This window comes from Stegodyphus dumicola, chromosome 12 (genome assembly GCF_044657685.1).
Source record: "Stegodyphus dumicola isolate Sdum_Otavi_A_Nest chromosome 12, ASM4465768v1".
Classification (NCBI taxonomy): Eukaryota; Metazoa; Arthropoda; class Arachnida; order Araneae; family Eresidae; genus Stegodyphus; species Stegodyphus dumicola.
This window is the reverse complement of record NC_140779.1, coordinates 66868251-66884954: the sequence shown is the minus strand read 5'-3', so window position 1 is coordinate 66884954 and position 16704 is coordinate 66868251. Positions and strand designations below refer to the sequence as shown.

At 31.8% G+C, this 16704-nt stretch overlaps 1 protein-coding gene across 1 annotated transcript in view; it reads right to left on the bottom strand.

The window, feature by feature from the left end:
* LOC118199368 (serine/threonine-protein kinase NLK-like) overlaps positions 1-14878 on the bottom strand; it is a 51884-nt gene extending 37006 nt beyond the window's left edge. Inside the window, exon 1 of the mRNA XM_085806514.1 lies at positions 14430-14878. Within this exon, the coding sequence (XP_085662640.1) occupies positions 14430-14602 (173 nt within the window). The 5' untranslated portion in view covers positions 14603-14878. The remainder of the gene's footprint in view (positions 1-14429) is intronic.
* Between the last annotated feature and the right edge of the window lie 1826 nt (positions 14879-16704).

Genomic DNA, 16704 nt, shown 5'->3' with positions numbered 1-16704 from the left:
TTCAGTCATGTTTAGCCTTTTTTATATAAATTATAATAATAAAGTATTATATAAAATTAACCTTTCATCTAAATTAAAACATCAATCTTAGATAGTTATCTACTATTATACTTTTTTTCTTGCTGCAATTCTTTTCGGCAGCATTGGCATCAAGGATAATTTGGTGATTTTTTACGGCCCTCGAAACCGAAAAGTACCATTTTTTCTCCATAAAGTGCATAATTAATAAACATTACAAAATATTGATTCAGAAGTCAAACAACAAAAATCAGCGTTAATTCACAAAATTTTCACAGGACTAGTTTCAATGGTTTTACTGAACCATCATCTTCAGCTGCAAAACCGCAAATGAACAAGATAGGAAATAATGTTTAGATAAGATAAGAAAGTCTGGACAAGAATAAGCAAATGGCGCCATCTGTTGGCGAAACCAGAACTAAAACATAATTTCTCTAAAAGCCGAAGGCAAATTTGGATTGGAATTAGGATCGTTAAATAGAACAGAAAGATTTTTGTGAATGTGAAATGCCTCTAGAAAATCCAGTTCTCCAATGGAAGATGTTTTTTGAATAATTTTGGCAGCAGAAAAATTGAAAGTGTGATTTTCGGACCAACAATGTTGAGCAATAGAAGACTTCTGTGTTTCCTTTTTTCTAACATATGCCTCATGTTCTTTGACGCGAAATTTTAAGGTTCTCTTAGTTTGGCCAATGTAAATTAAACCGCACTGGCAAGGAATCCTATAAATACCCCAGGAATTCATATCCGGAATGGGGTCCTTGAGTATAGAAGTTGGAATTTTATTGATGGGAGAATAAACAACCCGAAAGTTAAATTTCTGCAAAATATGTGCAACTTTATAGCTAATTGATGGAAAGAAGGGAATGACAACAGAATTTTTATAATCTCCTAAAATAAGAGTGTGGCTTTTAGTGTGTTGAGATGAGAATTTTTTAACTGCTTGATTAATAATGTTGGGTGAAAAGCCCCTGTCAATAGCTATTGCTTTTAAATAATTTAGTTCTTCATCAAGGGCTAGTTTGGAGGAGCAAACTTGAAGAGCACGGAAAACATAGGAATAAAATGAAGCTAACTTTTGTTTAGTCGGATGACATGATTTAAAGTGTGGTGGAAGGCAAACCGATGAAGGTTTACGGTAAACTGTAGTACTGAAGTTGGATGTGTTACGTGTGACCAGAATGTCGAGAAACGGAAGAGAATTGCAAGTCTCAAGTTCAAAAGTGAACTGAATAGCAGGATCAATAGAATTCATTGTTGAAAGAACTCTATTTAAATCATCTTTATTACCTTCAAACAGGGTAAAAGTATCGTCTACGTAGCGGAACCATGCCGGGAAGTTTAAAGTTTCAAACAATTTTGATTCATAATAATGCATGTAGATATCAGCCAGGATGGGACTGAGGGGGCTTCCCATGGCTAATCCCTCAGTTTGCTTGTAATATTTATTTTGGAAAACAAAATGTGTTTGTTTCAAACAGAGTTGAGTGAGAGAAATTAGCTCATCAATTTCGATGCAAGAGAAATGAAATTCGCGAAGTCTGGTTTCTAGACATCTTAATGCACCCTCCACTGGGACATTGGTGAATAATGATTTTACATCAAAAGAAACCATGAGTAAATTACAAGGAGAAATGTTTTTAACCTTTTTTACAAACTCTATTGAATTTTTTATGGTGTAAATGTTATTGTCTAATAGAGTGGAAAATCTAGAAACTAAATATTTAGCTAATGGATACGAGGCAGTACCTAAATTTGATACAATAGGGCGGAAAGGAATACCACTTTTATGAATTTTGGGAAGAGCATATAATCTGGCACAATTCGCAACAGATGGGATAAGCGAATGTTTTAAGTTGCTTGAAATGATTTGCGAAGATTTGATCGCAGTTTTTATTTTGGATAAGTCCGAAGGTGAAGGATCTTTAGGGATCGGATTATATGGTCCTTCGTTTAAGAGTTTACTAAACTCTTAAACGAATGTCATGTTGTGGTGTCACTAAACTCTTAAACGAAGGACCATATAATCCGATCCCTAAAGATCCTTCACCTTCGGACTTATCCAAAATAAAAACTGCGATCAAATCTTCGCAAATCATTTCAAGCAACTTAAAACATTCGCTTATCCCATCTGTTGCGAATTGTGCCAGATTATATGCTCTTCCCAAAATTCATAAAAGTGGTATTCCTTTCCGCCCTATTGTATCAAATTTAGGTACTGCCTCGTATCCATTAGCTAAATATTTAGTTTCTAGATTTTCCACTCTATTAGACAATAACATTTACACCATAAAAAATTCAATAGAGTTTGTAAAAAAGGTTAAAAACATTTCTCCTTGTAATTTACTCATGGTTTCTTTTGATGTAAAATCATTATTCACCAATGTCCCAGTGGAGGGTGCATTAAGATGTCTAGAAACCAGACTTCGCGAATTTCATTTCTCTTGCATCGAAATTGATGAGCTAATTTCTCTCACTCAATTCTGTTTGAAACAAACACATTTTGTTTTCCAAAATAAATATTACAAGCAAACTGAGGGATTAGCCATGGGAAGCCCCCTCAGTCCCATCCTGGCTGATATCTACATGCATTATTATGAATCAAAATTGTTTGAAACTTTAAACTTCCCGGCATGGTTCCGCTACGTAGACGATACTTTTACCCTGTTTGAAGGTAATAAAGATGATTTAAATAGAGTTCTTTCAACAATGAATTTTATTGATTCTGCTATTCAGTTCACTTTTGAACTTGAGACTTGCAATTCTCTTCCGTTTCTCGACATTCTGGTCACACGTAACACATCCAACTTCAGTACTACAGTTTACCGTAAACCTTCATCGGTTTGCCTTCCACCACACTTTAAATCATGTCATCCGACTAAACAAAAGTTAGCTTCATTTTATTCTTATGTTTTCCGTGCTCTTCAAGTTTGCTCCTCCAAACTAGCCCTTGATGAAGAACTAAATTATTTAAAAGCAATAGCTATTGACAGGGGCTTTTCACCCAACATTATTAATCAAGCAGTTAAAAAATTCTCATCTCAACACACTAAAAGCCACACTCTTATTTTAGGAGATTATAAAAATTCTGTTGTCATTCCCTTCTTTCCATCAATTAGCTATAAAGTTGCACATATTTTGCAGAAATTTAACTTTCGGGTTGTTTATTCTCCCATCAATAAAATTCCAACTTCTATACTCAAGGACCCCATTCCGGATATGAATTCCTGGGGTATTTATAGGATTCCTTGCCAGTGCGGTTTAATTTACATTGGCCAAACTAAGAGAGCCTTAAAATTTCGCGTCAAAGAACATGAGGCATATGTTAGAAAAAAGGAAACACAGAAGTCTTCTGTTGCTCAACATTGTTGGTCCGAAAATCACACTTTCAATTTTTCTGCTGCCAAAATTATTCAAAAAACATCTTCCATTGGAGAACTGGATTTTCTAGAGGCATTTCACATTCACAAAAATCTTTCTGTTCTAGTTAACGATCCTAATTCCAATCCAAATTTGCCTTCGGCTTTTAGAGAAATTATGTTTTAGTTCTGGTTTCGCCAACAGATGGCGCCACTTGCTTATTCTTGTCCAGGCTTTCTTATCTTATCTTAACATTATTTCCTATCTTGTTCATTTGCGGTTTTGCAGCTGAAGATGATGGTTCGGTAAAACCATCGAAACTAGTCCTGTGAAAATTTTGTGAATTAACGCTGATTTTTGTTGTTTGACTTCTGAATCAGTATTTATTCGGCGTGTTATTGTGTCTTAATTACAAAATATATTTAACCAGCTGCTTTAAATGTAATGTAAATAAAATTAAAATCTTGAATTTCTTTGGGAGGAAATTTATACAATTATTATAAATTTCCTTGTTTTAATATTTTCTTATTACATCAAAACATATGAGAACTCTTGTCCTAGAAGGGATATCGCTTTTCTAAAAACTACTCCACATTCATAAGCAATGCTCCCTAAATTTTCTTGTAACCTTGCAATGCAGTATTTATGTCCTGTAGCTGATTGTGTCTGCATGAAATAAAAACACCTGCTCAAACTCTGTGCAGGCATGCACATATAGGGGCACTTAACATAATTTTTTGAGGGGGAGAGTTAATGCAGCCATTCATTTAATCATTAGGTGTCAAATCTGTAGCAAAATAATAGCAATTAATAAGATTACCTATTTGGTTTATGGTCAGAAAATAAATTACATAAGTTTATGTAACAGCAGGAAGAAACTTTACAGAACACAGAACATTTTGTAAGAAACATACAATATAATCTTAGGAAACCTGAAATACTGCATTAAAATTATATTCTGGAGATTACATCCATCTGATATCACAGTGGAATTCACGGACACAAATACTAAACACTAGAAACAAGTAAAATCATTACTCTTCAAATGTAAACTGTGATGATCATGATGAAAATAAAATATTCAACAATAGTTTCTTAAAGGAATAACTTGCTTAAATGCTTTGAAATAGATGAGATATGTTTTTCAAACAGCTTTAATTAATTTGAGATTAAATTAAAAAATTAAAATGCCAGAAGTAAAGATCTTTGAGCTTTCTGTGAAAATCAGTTTTGAAAACACCAACAAATGATAATAAATTACCTAACTTGATCAATGTTTATGAAGAGGATTTTGCATATTTAACAACAATTTTGCATATTCTTCTTTCAGTTAAAGTTTACTATTTTAAGATATTACAAAACTGATTATGGCAAAGGGCTTAAAATTATTAATGCTGCTGAAACTTAATGCAAAATGAATTAAATGATTACTTTCAAATGAAGTTCAATTATATTATCCAGTTGTTCAAGGTAGCAACTCAATTACCTTGCCTAATTATTCAAGGTTATATCTGTATGTACACTGAAGTTGATCCATAGTAAAATGGAATGCTGATCAACATCCTGCTTTTAGCATGGCTTTGTTAGACATCTAGTATCTCTTTCAGTATATTATTTACAAAATTTACTGCATACGCATACATAAAGCTTACTTTTATAAAATTGCTCATTCTGCAAAAAATAATAAGCCGGATCCAAATAGAAGATTAAGGAACAATGCAATCTGCAACATTAACTGAAATAGATAATTAGATAATTTTAGCTTAGCTTACACCGTCTGTTATACATTAAACGTGCATGCGTAAAGGTATTACGCGCATGCACGTTTTTGTAGCTTTGAGCTTTTGTAGCTTGAGCAGAAAGTTTGTAGCTTTGAGCTTAGACTTTATAATGTAATGTTCCTTTATTTTGTAACCAGGGTTATTTTATGTTTGGGATCTTTACTGTTAATTTCCCCATACATGTTCTCACCATAATCCAAATGAAGCTTTTAGTTTGTAAAACAAACCGTGTTTTGCATTTCGAGGCCACGTAACTAGGTTGCTGGATACAATAAGATTTGTAGTCTTCAGTCTTGCATTATAATTGCTGATAGTTGAATTCCATGCCAGTTAAGTTTTGAACCAACTTTGCATTAAATTGATTTGTGCAGCCTTTGGTTACAAGTTTATTTGAATTTAAATTTTACATTTGAACTTAATTGTTATCATAAGTTATCTTGCCACAGTAGTTGACCGAGTCGTAAGCACAAAGTGTGCCTACTGTTCTGTACATTCAAACTTTATAACAAAATAAGAGTAAATCTTAATAAAAATATATCTAAACTTTATAATAATTACATTTAAAGATACTGAAATCAGTATCTAAGTTCTTGCCATATAGTCAAATTTTTATATATAATTTGTAGTCTTACTTTTATTATAGAGTTTTTATTATAAAAAATTCAGATTTCTGTTAGATTAAATGTTTTGCATAAAATTTAAAATAAAAAGTCGACTGTTATGTCAACATACTATTAATAAAAAGTAATAATAGTCAGTGAAAGTTATTCATATACAGCTCATATATATTGTGAGATTTACAAAATTTCATAACTGTTAATTATAAGCAATATATTCCATAATCTAAGCAACATTAGATTTTTTATAGTCAGACAAATTATAAAAATGTTATAAAAGCTATAATGAAACCTGATTTTGGTCTATGAATTCATGCAATTACACATCCCTATAGTTCTAATTTAAGAAATGAAGCAAAAAACTTACTTTTAGACCATGGTGATTTTGACCATTGCCCATTTTAAGAAGCATGCAATAAGTCTAAATTTGCATGTGGTTCCTTTGCATAGGAATCACCACCAAGTTTTCCTCATGCTACTAAAAATGTGTTTTTTTTTTCCTTGGGGGGGGGGGGGTTATAATATGCAGAGTTGACATAAGACTCATGTGCATAGACTTATGTGTAATATAAACAGCATCAGTTTTAACTATCAAATTTTGACTTTTTTAAAAATATTTTTAAAGTTGTGCTTTCCTAACACCCTAACACGTAAAACATGCAATCAACCCTCTGGGCTAATCTTTGGTAACAGGTCGTTTGGCGACATTTTGGTAAGGCGATAAAAGGTTACTAGCTAGGACTTTAGCAGTGTACATGGATAAAGTCAAGAGTGTGCGCAATGTCATTTTTGTGCAATTCTGGGAAGTTTTTTTAAGTGAAAATAGGTCGACGTGTACATGGATACCGTGTATGTGGAATTCTTAAAAACGCGGCAAGCAGTTTGTGATTCTGCACTTTCTCCCAATTTCGTACCTAATCTTCGTCATGATTAAGCACTTTTGTTCCATAAAAGTTCTAGCATAAGCGTAATTTGGCTAGCAGATTGTTGGAAAAAAATGTTAAGTTAAAAAAAAAAAAAAAAACCAGGCTGCTGTAGCAGGGTTGGTCGCCAAATTTTCGCCAAAAAATTGACAAGTTACCATAAATCCAAAGATTAACCAAGCTCTGATACCTACACCTACCAAATTCGTTAAAGTTACATGGAAAAAAATGGCGGTATGTTTTCAGCTCAGTATTTAGGGTTACCATAAATAACACTATTATCATAATTTTCATTTATTGTGCCCAAATGTCGCCAAAAAACCCATTAAAGTTTTACTAAATATAAAATAAATATAATGTTATTCTATGAAAATATTAAATATTTTAATTATACAGATCATGAACTATTTTGGTACTTTTTCGTTTCGCCGGCGCAAATCTCGCCAAGCAGACTTTGTTGGCGACAACATACAGTATACACATAAAAAATGTTAATTCTAAGAATTTTTTTTTTTTATTGTGAAGGCATAAACATTTTAATATGGTTTAAAATTTTGTAAAAAGCCAATAAATAAAGACAATAAATTTGTAAAAAGACATTAATTTAAGAATTTACTATGATTTCATGGTTCAAAATCCTGATTCGCCGGTTCGTATTACGTGACTCCAAACGATCTCATCTCACGTAAACTACGCTACTAAAATTTAATTTGCTCAGTAATTATCTACATTAATTTTAAGTTAAATCTTAATTTGGAATACAAGATTAAATGCAAGAATTATTTCAATTCGTACGAATAGCTTACTCAGAAATTATGTAAAACCGCAGTGCTTTACTTCGCTAGTGCATTCTCATTAGAATTGATGAATTTAACACTTGATTTCGCATTCGGATGAGCGGTGTAATTGCGTTCTAATTGACTTAATTACCGTGAATTGTCTTAGGGGATAAAATTTAAATATCGTGTAAAAATTCTATATTATTGTATCCCAGTATTGAAAGAAACAATCTGATAAGAAATGGCTTCAACTTGTTTTGAAACTGAGGCGTAAAAGGTTACCAGCGAAGATATTCCGTCTGGCATCAGTTAAACCATTATTGGCGACTTTATCATTTGCGCCGGCAAAACGGAAAAGTACTACTATTTTTATTACTTAAATCAATCTGATTCAAAAGAAATGAATATTCTTAAGCACTGAAATCCTCTGCTTTCAAATAGCTTAGTTAGTTAAACAGATTCAGTTTGAAAAGATAATTTAATAACCCATTATATTTCTAATTTCATTTAATTCAAATTTCAATAACTTTATAAAATAAAAATTCCACAGTATATTGGAACATACAATAAAATAAGAAACAAATTATTAAAACTAATTTTCACAGTGTCATGTAAAATATAAATAAATAAATGCCCTAGATTACATACTACATCGTTACGAAACGTTAGTATATACATTAATATCTTCACATTATCTGAAACACAATTTTTTTTTCAAGCTACAAAATTTTACCCTTCACGGAAACTTTAAAGACTTTTTTTTAGGTATGCTCAGAGAACAGATTTAGCATTATAATGTAATGCAGAAAAATTATGTGCTCAAAATAAATGTCTATAAAGTAGAAGAATTTTAACCTCTTTCTCATGCGTAGGACGTCTAGCACGTTCAAGTGAAACTTCCGCAGAATGGCCGTAACATGCCTCAAGCGTTCTTCAACGTTTTAAAATGCTTTCTAAATGTTTACTTGTTTGAGTTTTTATTTTTGTTTGTTCTAATACCTCCTAGAGGGTAGCACTAATCAGGCATTCTATTTCTAATTAAATTTGCCCCAGGTTTTATGAATATTCGCGGCATTTTACATAAGATGCAAGACAGTGAGAGATGGCTTCAATGTCTTCTCAGCAGAAAAAGAGAAAAAATGAGGTTGTGAATTGTAAAGACAAGAAGGATATACATTTGATGAGTACAGTCCATAATAACTCGATGATTGATGTTGGAACACGGAAAAGAACTGTAAAAAAACCAATACAGTCAAAAGTCGTTAATTCGGACACCCATAATCCGGAATGATCTATAATCCGGACCTCAAAGCTACAAACTTTCTGCGCATGCGTCGCTTTCACGCATGTGCACAGGTGTTTACGAGAGCGCATAAGACCCTTACAGCTGCGAATATGTTTGTGCGCATGCGCGTTTAATGTGTAACGGAGTTATACGCTAAGCTAAAGTTATCTAATGCAGTTAATGTTGCAGATTGCGTTGTTCCTTAATCTTCGAATTGGATTCGGCTTATTATTTTTTGCAGACTGTCAGAGCAATTTTATAAAAGTAAGCTTGAACTTTCGATTATGTCAAATAGAATTTCCGATATATATTTACTACAAAGCGAAAGTATGTTTTGAAATCCGAAATCTGTTTATCAATTTCACGCTGCTCTGGGGCAGAGGGGGGGCAGAAACGTCATTATTAGATTATGATAGATTAGAAAGATTATGTCAAATAGAATTTCCCATATATATTTACTAATATGTAATTTGTATCTACAAAGCGAATTTCACGCTGGGGATTGGAAGTTGATCTGTCAGCACTATCCTTATCTTCAGATGTTTTTATTTTATTTGGTTTATAATTCAGTACTAAGTGTAGTATTTCATCTCCATATACTCAGTCTTTGATATGATTTAAATCAAGTTCCTGGTCATTATAATTCGCTTTTGATAGTGAAGAAAGTGACCCAGAGGTTATTGAAAACGAAAACATTTTGATTGACAAATTAGTCCGTATTCTCAACACAGCAATTATAGGACTTGAACAGCGGAACTTTGTAACTAAACAAGAAATTATGTCTGTTTAATAGAATTAAAGAGAAAGTATTATCACATGAAACGAAGCAACTTACATTGAAGGAAATGTTTAATAAAGTAAACAAATAAATATTAAGCTTTTTCTTTTTGTAAATTTTGATACCCTTTAGATCATAATTGTTCTTTATTCCATAAATTACGGTTTCATATTTTTAATTTTGTAATTTCTGCATGTCATCTTACCAGATTTAAACTGATGATCTATAATCCGGAAAAATCGATAATCCAGAATCGCCGAAGTCCCGACGAGTCCAGATTAACGACTTTTGACTGTAATTGTAAAAGATTACAACAACAAAATGGGAGGAGTGGACTGTCTGGATCAGATATCAAATTATACTGCTGTTAGAAATAAGCAGATATTATTATTTTTACACGATGCTTTATTTCCTTATAATTTTACTTAATATTCATTGAAATGAAACTACGAATTCATTGAAACCACTACGAAAGTCATGTATGGAAAGTTATGATGTACAGAGAAAACAACATTACATGCTACGAAAAACATTGACGGCCGCTGGGGGGAAAATTTTCGTGGACAGGAGAAGACAGCGAAAGGGTTAAAGAACAAACATATCTATTTAAACAAATGAGAAATAGAAACTAATTTCTTCATAAAATTTCTAGTCTAACTGAAACAGTAGCATCATACAATAACATATACAGTCAAAAGTCGTTAATTCGGACACCCATAATCCGGAATGATCTATAATCCGGACCTCAAAGCTACAAACTTTCTGCGCATGCTTCGCGTTCACGCATGCACACAGGCGTTTACGAGTGCGCATAAGACCCTTACGGCTGCGAATATGTTTGTGCGCATGCGCGTTTAATGTTTAACGGAGTTATACGCTAAGCTAAAGTTATCTAATTCAGTTAATGTTGCAGATTGCGTTGTTCCTTAATCTTCGAATTGGATCCGGCTTATTATTTTTTGCAGACTGTTACAGCAATTTTATAAAAGTAAGCTTGAACTTTCGATTATGTCAAATAGAATTTCCGATATATATTTACTACAAAGCGAAAGTATGTTTTGAAATCCGAAATCTGTTTATCAATTTCATGCTGCTCTGCCGCAGAGGTGGGGGCAGAAACGTCATTATTAGATTATGATAGATTAGAAAGATTATGTCAAATAGAATTTCCAATATATATTTACTAATACGTAATTTGTATCTACAAAGCGAAAGTATGTTTTGAAATCCGAAATCTGTTTATGAATTTCACACAGCCGATTGGAAGTTGATCTGTAAACACTATCCTTATCTTCAGAGCAGATGTTTTTATTTTATGTGGATTATAATGAACAGCGGAACTTTGTAACTAAACGAGAAATTATGTCTGTTTAATAGAATTAAAGAGAAAGTATTATCACATGAAACGAAGCAACTTACATTGAAGGAAATGTTTTAATAAAGTAAACAAATAAATATTAAGCTTTTTCTTTTTGTAAATTTTGATACCCTTTAGATCATAATTGTTCTTTATTTCATAAATTACGGTTTCATATTTTTAATTTTGTAATTTTTGCATGCCATCTTACCAGATTTAAACTGATGATCTATAATCCGGAATCGCCGAAGTCCCGACGAGTCCGGATTAACGACTTTTGACTGTATTATATAATGTTAAAAGATAAAATACTGAATGCTTGTATGATAAATATTAAGAAATTCCTCATGATTCTTTATGCTTCAATAAGGAAATGCTCTAAACTACAGTTCTACATAATAAAGCCAATAACATATACAGCTTCAACTGGATTCATTAAGTGGAAATAATCAAACAATGTACCCAAGTTTTTCAAATTTTAGTACTGCATGTTATCATTTATTCTGTACGATTTGAATATGATGTTACCTTTGCGGCACTGCTTCAGCACAATTCAAGCTAAACACCATGTTCTGTATTCAAAATAAGTTAAGCTACTATTATCAATGACATTCACTTAAGCAACAACTTGTATTTTTAACCTAATAAGTAAGATACTGAATTGCTTTCTGCTTACAAAATTGCCTCTGTAATTTAAATAAGTCTTTGTGTGTACAATGAAGCTTCATAACATCTTGTACTGACATAGATGAACATTTATTTCTTAGCAATTCTTATAGCAATCTGCAATCCTTCATCAGCTCTCTTCCATCTAATTTTCTTGCTATATGTGTTGTATTCAACTTCACTCTCTCCCTCATCATTACTTTTCTTTAACAACAAATAAATGTTCATATGGCTTTCTAACCCATAGATGGGTTAAAAATCCTCAATATTTCATGCTTACATAGAGTCAGATATCAAAATGGAAAATATTCCATATTTATAAGGCCTTTTAAATGCTAAATTTCATACACAAAAATTATAATTCTTTACAGAAAGGAAACACCGCTGATAGCCCTAAATACAACGTTTGTGGGTTAAGTATCATTATTTTAAAGTATAAACTATAAATACTATTTCTTTTACTTTCAAAATTTAATTTTGTGTAAACTGTTTTAACTTTTCAAAACCTGTCACACTTTAAGACTAGAAAATATATTACTATTGCATAAGTTTCATAACAGTAAATTGCATTACAAATGTCAATATCAACTTTTTAACCTTTAACAAATATTTAAAAGTTAAAAATTTCCTTCCAAACAACAAGGAAACTTTAAAATTTTTTTTCACTTGTTTAAATGCATTAAAAACTTAATTTTTTACTTCCAGAATTTTATTTATTAAGAAGTACATAAATAAGTAAGCAAAGGAAAGAAAAATGGTGCATGAAAAGGATCATTTTGTAACCTCAAAATTATTGAATGTATGAATATTTAAAGCTTTTGTCTTAAGATATTGTGTATAAAAAATACACATTTATTTGTTCCAAACATAAGGTAGAAAGTCAAACTACACATTTTAAACCCCTTTTCTTTTTTACTAATATAAGAATAAAATAAAAAATGTACAAAAGGAGAGAAGTGGTGTAAGATGTTTGGGTTTAATCCTAGTATCCGGTGCGCACAGGATTTGGCGACTTTATGATGAGCAGTAAAAACGGGACATATACGATGAGTAGTTAACGTGTCATTCAAAGAAAATATATAGTTAAACATAGTATATACTAGTATACACACATATAGTGTATAGTATATATATATATATAGACGTTCTTTGGATCATTTTTGGTGTTGGAGATAATTTTTAAGTCGTGCCAAGGCTGCACCGTATACTAGGATTTTACCGATGCTTGTACCTTAATATAAATCAAACATTTAAAGCAGTGGTGTAGCGATGGGGGGGGGGAAAGGAGGTGTATGATGAAATTATAATATGCGCCGCTCGCAAAGGGTCTCCAAACAAGATTTTCTGGAAAATTTCAGTTTTTATTTTGATCGATTTCTGAAAAATATATTTAAAATTAATAATTATTGTAATATAATTATTTATTTTCCTGATTTGTCTGATAAAATATGTAATAAAATATTTGCAGTACATCAATTAAATACCTCCACATACAAAACGTTCTTTCTCTAAAAGACTATTTCTCTAAGAGATATATTTTTATTTTTTTAACGAAATGCATGTATAGCTTCTGCTTTTTATTTTAAAACGATAACACGACCTTGTCCCAAATTCCTCAAACATAATTAGTTTCCAGAAACCGATTCCATGGTCTGGAAATGACATTTTGAGAAACTCCCAATACTTCCACTACAATGGATTGCATTTGACTTGTAAACGACTGATGGCCTTCCTGGCTACCGACTCAATTCATCTTGTTGAGGCATTGTATATTCACTGCTACGAAGCATTCAACGCATGTCAATCACCTACTACAAAAGGAATGCTGCAAGTCGCTCCTTACTCCATATCTAAAACGCATAGTTTTCGATGCCACAGACTAAATTTGAATATTCCCAACTTTGTAGCCGTTATAATTTTCCTTTATAAAGTCTTCTATTTCCTTTTGTTAAAAAGGTTGTCGATTATATGCTTATTTCATACCAAACCCACAATATCTCCTAATCGTTTTGGGCAGTCAATGTGACTGCAAGATGCTAATCCGCAGTAGAAAAAAAAGGAACCTAAAACTCCATTACAGATCTATGGATAAAATGTTTTTCTAAACCTAAGAATCACACTTCAAATACTCCTTACTATTTCATTATCAAATGCCAGCTATGAACGTTCGTTCAGCAAATTAAAATAAATTTTGACATATTTACAATCAATGCTGGGACAAGATCCCCTAAGTCATCTAGATTTTTAAAAGTGTGGAAACAGAAAAATTTGAAAGGATCGACTTTGATGAAGTAATTGATAAATTTGCTTCATTCAAGGCAAGAAAAATGTATACATAGTAATTATTTGTATTAATGTATTATTATTAATAAATATATCTACTTATCCTTTAAAATATTAAATTAGAATTAACATTTTAGAATTTCACTAACATATTCTTCATTACCTGTTAAAAACACTTTCCAGAAAATTAAATTTCCGTACTAGCTAAAATTCTTCATTTGGAAAAAAATTAACATTCTAAAATATTCTGGAAGTATATTAACTAAGGCATTAATTTAATAAGCCATTAAAAATTTCAAACTGCACTGAAAAAGACAGCAACATATTTTTCTTTCATTACAGAATGCTTAGCGCGTTTAAATGCCCTAAAAAGCTGTGTACCAAAAAGTAATTAAATTATTTGAATATAAACGAAAACTTTTACTATAATGTAAAATTTCGATTGTGTGACAAAACATTACGTATAAACACAAAGTTCTAACAAATAATAATAAACAAAACCAGGTGCAACTAATGTTTACAACAAAAATGCCTTTACGCGGCCATCTCAACTAAACCAAACAAAGGAAGTTGGGCACTCACCAAACCACTCCGAATGCACCATAGCCTATGGGTCTGTCAGGTTTCGCATCCTGTGAATTTACAGTAGGATGATAAAAAGGTTGTGCAGCAGCCAAAATAGCATGCTGCGATGCAGAATTGACAGTCTGAAAAGCTCTCATTTGCTGAGTAGCTCGAGATCCCACAAGCGCCATTTAACATTCTAAAGAAAAGGCCGCAAGGAATTAAAATTTCCTGCTGACGACCGATCCATGTATTTCCAATCGATCATAATATTATAGCACAGTTTTTACAACATTAACAATCGAACAGCCATTGCTTATATGATTACATTTAGAAACATACACCTGCATTAACTTGTAAACACTGGCACACAATGAAATGCACGACGCGACACGAAACAATGCACCACCATTCCCGTTCCGTTCTGAAGCACAACGCCCCGCACTCAGTCAACGCTCTGAACATCTGTGGAGTCTTTAGCCTTAAAAGAGAGTTGAGTTGTTTTCTTCTTTCCTAGGCAGAGAGTTCTACAGTTCGCAATAATAAATTTTGATCTAATTCAGCCACTTCTTTTTTTGTAGGAATATCAGTGGAAAGGATATCAAGATTAAGTTTATGCAAATAATTTGATTATGAAAATTAGAGATTAAAGAAGCAGTTTAGTGAATGATTAAAGAGTAAATATACTACTATTAAAAAATGTGTGCTCTTGTGATCGAAATATAATAGTTCTTAGCCCATACGGTGTGAGCCCAGAAGGATTATTAATTTTGTTTTGGCATTTTGCGTTGATTAACTTTCTGCCTCGATTCCCTTTTCATACTGTTGCCACCAAATAATACAGCCCTGTATTATATATAAAGAAATTAAACAATGAGGAATCTGATTAAATGTAGGTATGTTTCTCGCATTGTAATGAAACAACGGTACCTAGAGCCATCGAATTTTGGAAAACGTAATCCTCCACCGAATATGGACATTTGGAAGCCCTAATTTGGAATTTGTGTTATTACCTATTTCATATTTTGTCAGGCATTAAAGAATTTTTGATTAACAAACTCCACTATTTCAAAGCAAGGAATGGCAACACTGTACAAAAAAAATTTCTCTAGCTCGCGAGACTGTGTATCGGAAATTCTAAAGATATGCTCATTTAAAAATTATTTTGCGATATTGCAGTTGAACTGAATTTTATCGTTTAAGAGCGAAGAACATGATATTTAATAAATAAAGGTAACACACAAAATGTTAAAAAAACGCCCGGCGTAATGTAATATCTGAAGGCTTTCAGATTTTTATTATTTTTTAAATATTCTTTTCATTAAAATATTTTAAGATTAGAATAATTTGGGTCGGATAGAGCAGGATATCGAGATGGTACAAAGTTAGAAATATGTAATATATGTTGAGCTTGAATTCTTAAGGAATAGAACTCATATCAAAGCTCAAGAACTTCTTGGAGATCAACAGGATCATACCATGAATATTTTGCTAATGAAATATCGTATCTTAAAATTTGTCATGTTGTATGATCCAACGTCGTTCTCGCAAATGGTACAGCTTTTAGTGTCTAAAAATTATTTTACCTGGATTTATCATCGACTGAATACGGTTCATAACAGAAGATATTCTTTCACAGGTGAAGTAAACAGAATGGCTTAAAAATTCAAGAATGAATCGTACTCTTACAAAAATCATGAAAGTTTAGATGTGTTCTACAAATTTCTGAAAATAAGAAAAAGTCTGTATTTGTTCTATCCGATACAGGAGTAGGCTCTTTACTCCACGCATCGAATCTTTATAGATTTTAAAGAGTTTATTTTATTAGTTTCTAAAAGTTCCAAATTCCCTTTTGAAGGAATATATTAAATACTTTGTAATGTATCAATACAGTTATTGATACATTAATAATACAGTTATTGATACATTAATAATACAGTTATTGATGCATTAATAATTATTTAATGTATCAATTACTAAAAAATCAATAATAAAAAATGTAAAAAATAAATGAAATTTCTTAAATTATTCCCATTCCGACCACTTGTAGCTTAGGTGGTTAAATTTTCCCGCACACTTTGTTCTTCTGAGGAAAACTGAAATTCAGTATACATTGAGTTATTCGAATTAATGAGAGTTTTACTAACTTCTAACAAAAGTATTGTACTGTAGTCTGTTATTTAAAACAGGTCCTTCGAGGACATTATTAGCCCCATCATTTGTAATGTACTTCTCATCATCATTACCGCATAGCATTTATTTTTTCCATATCATTAGAGGCTGTAGTTCTAGT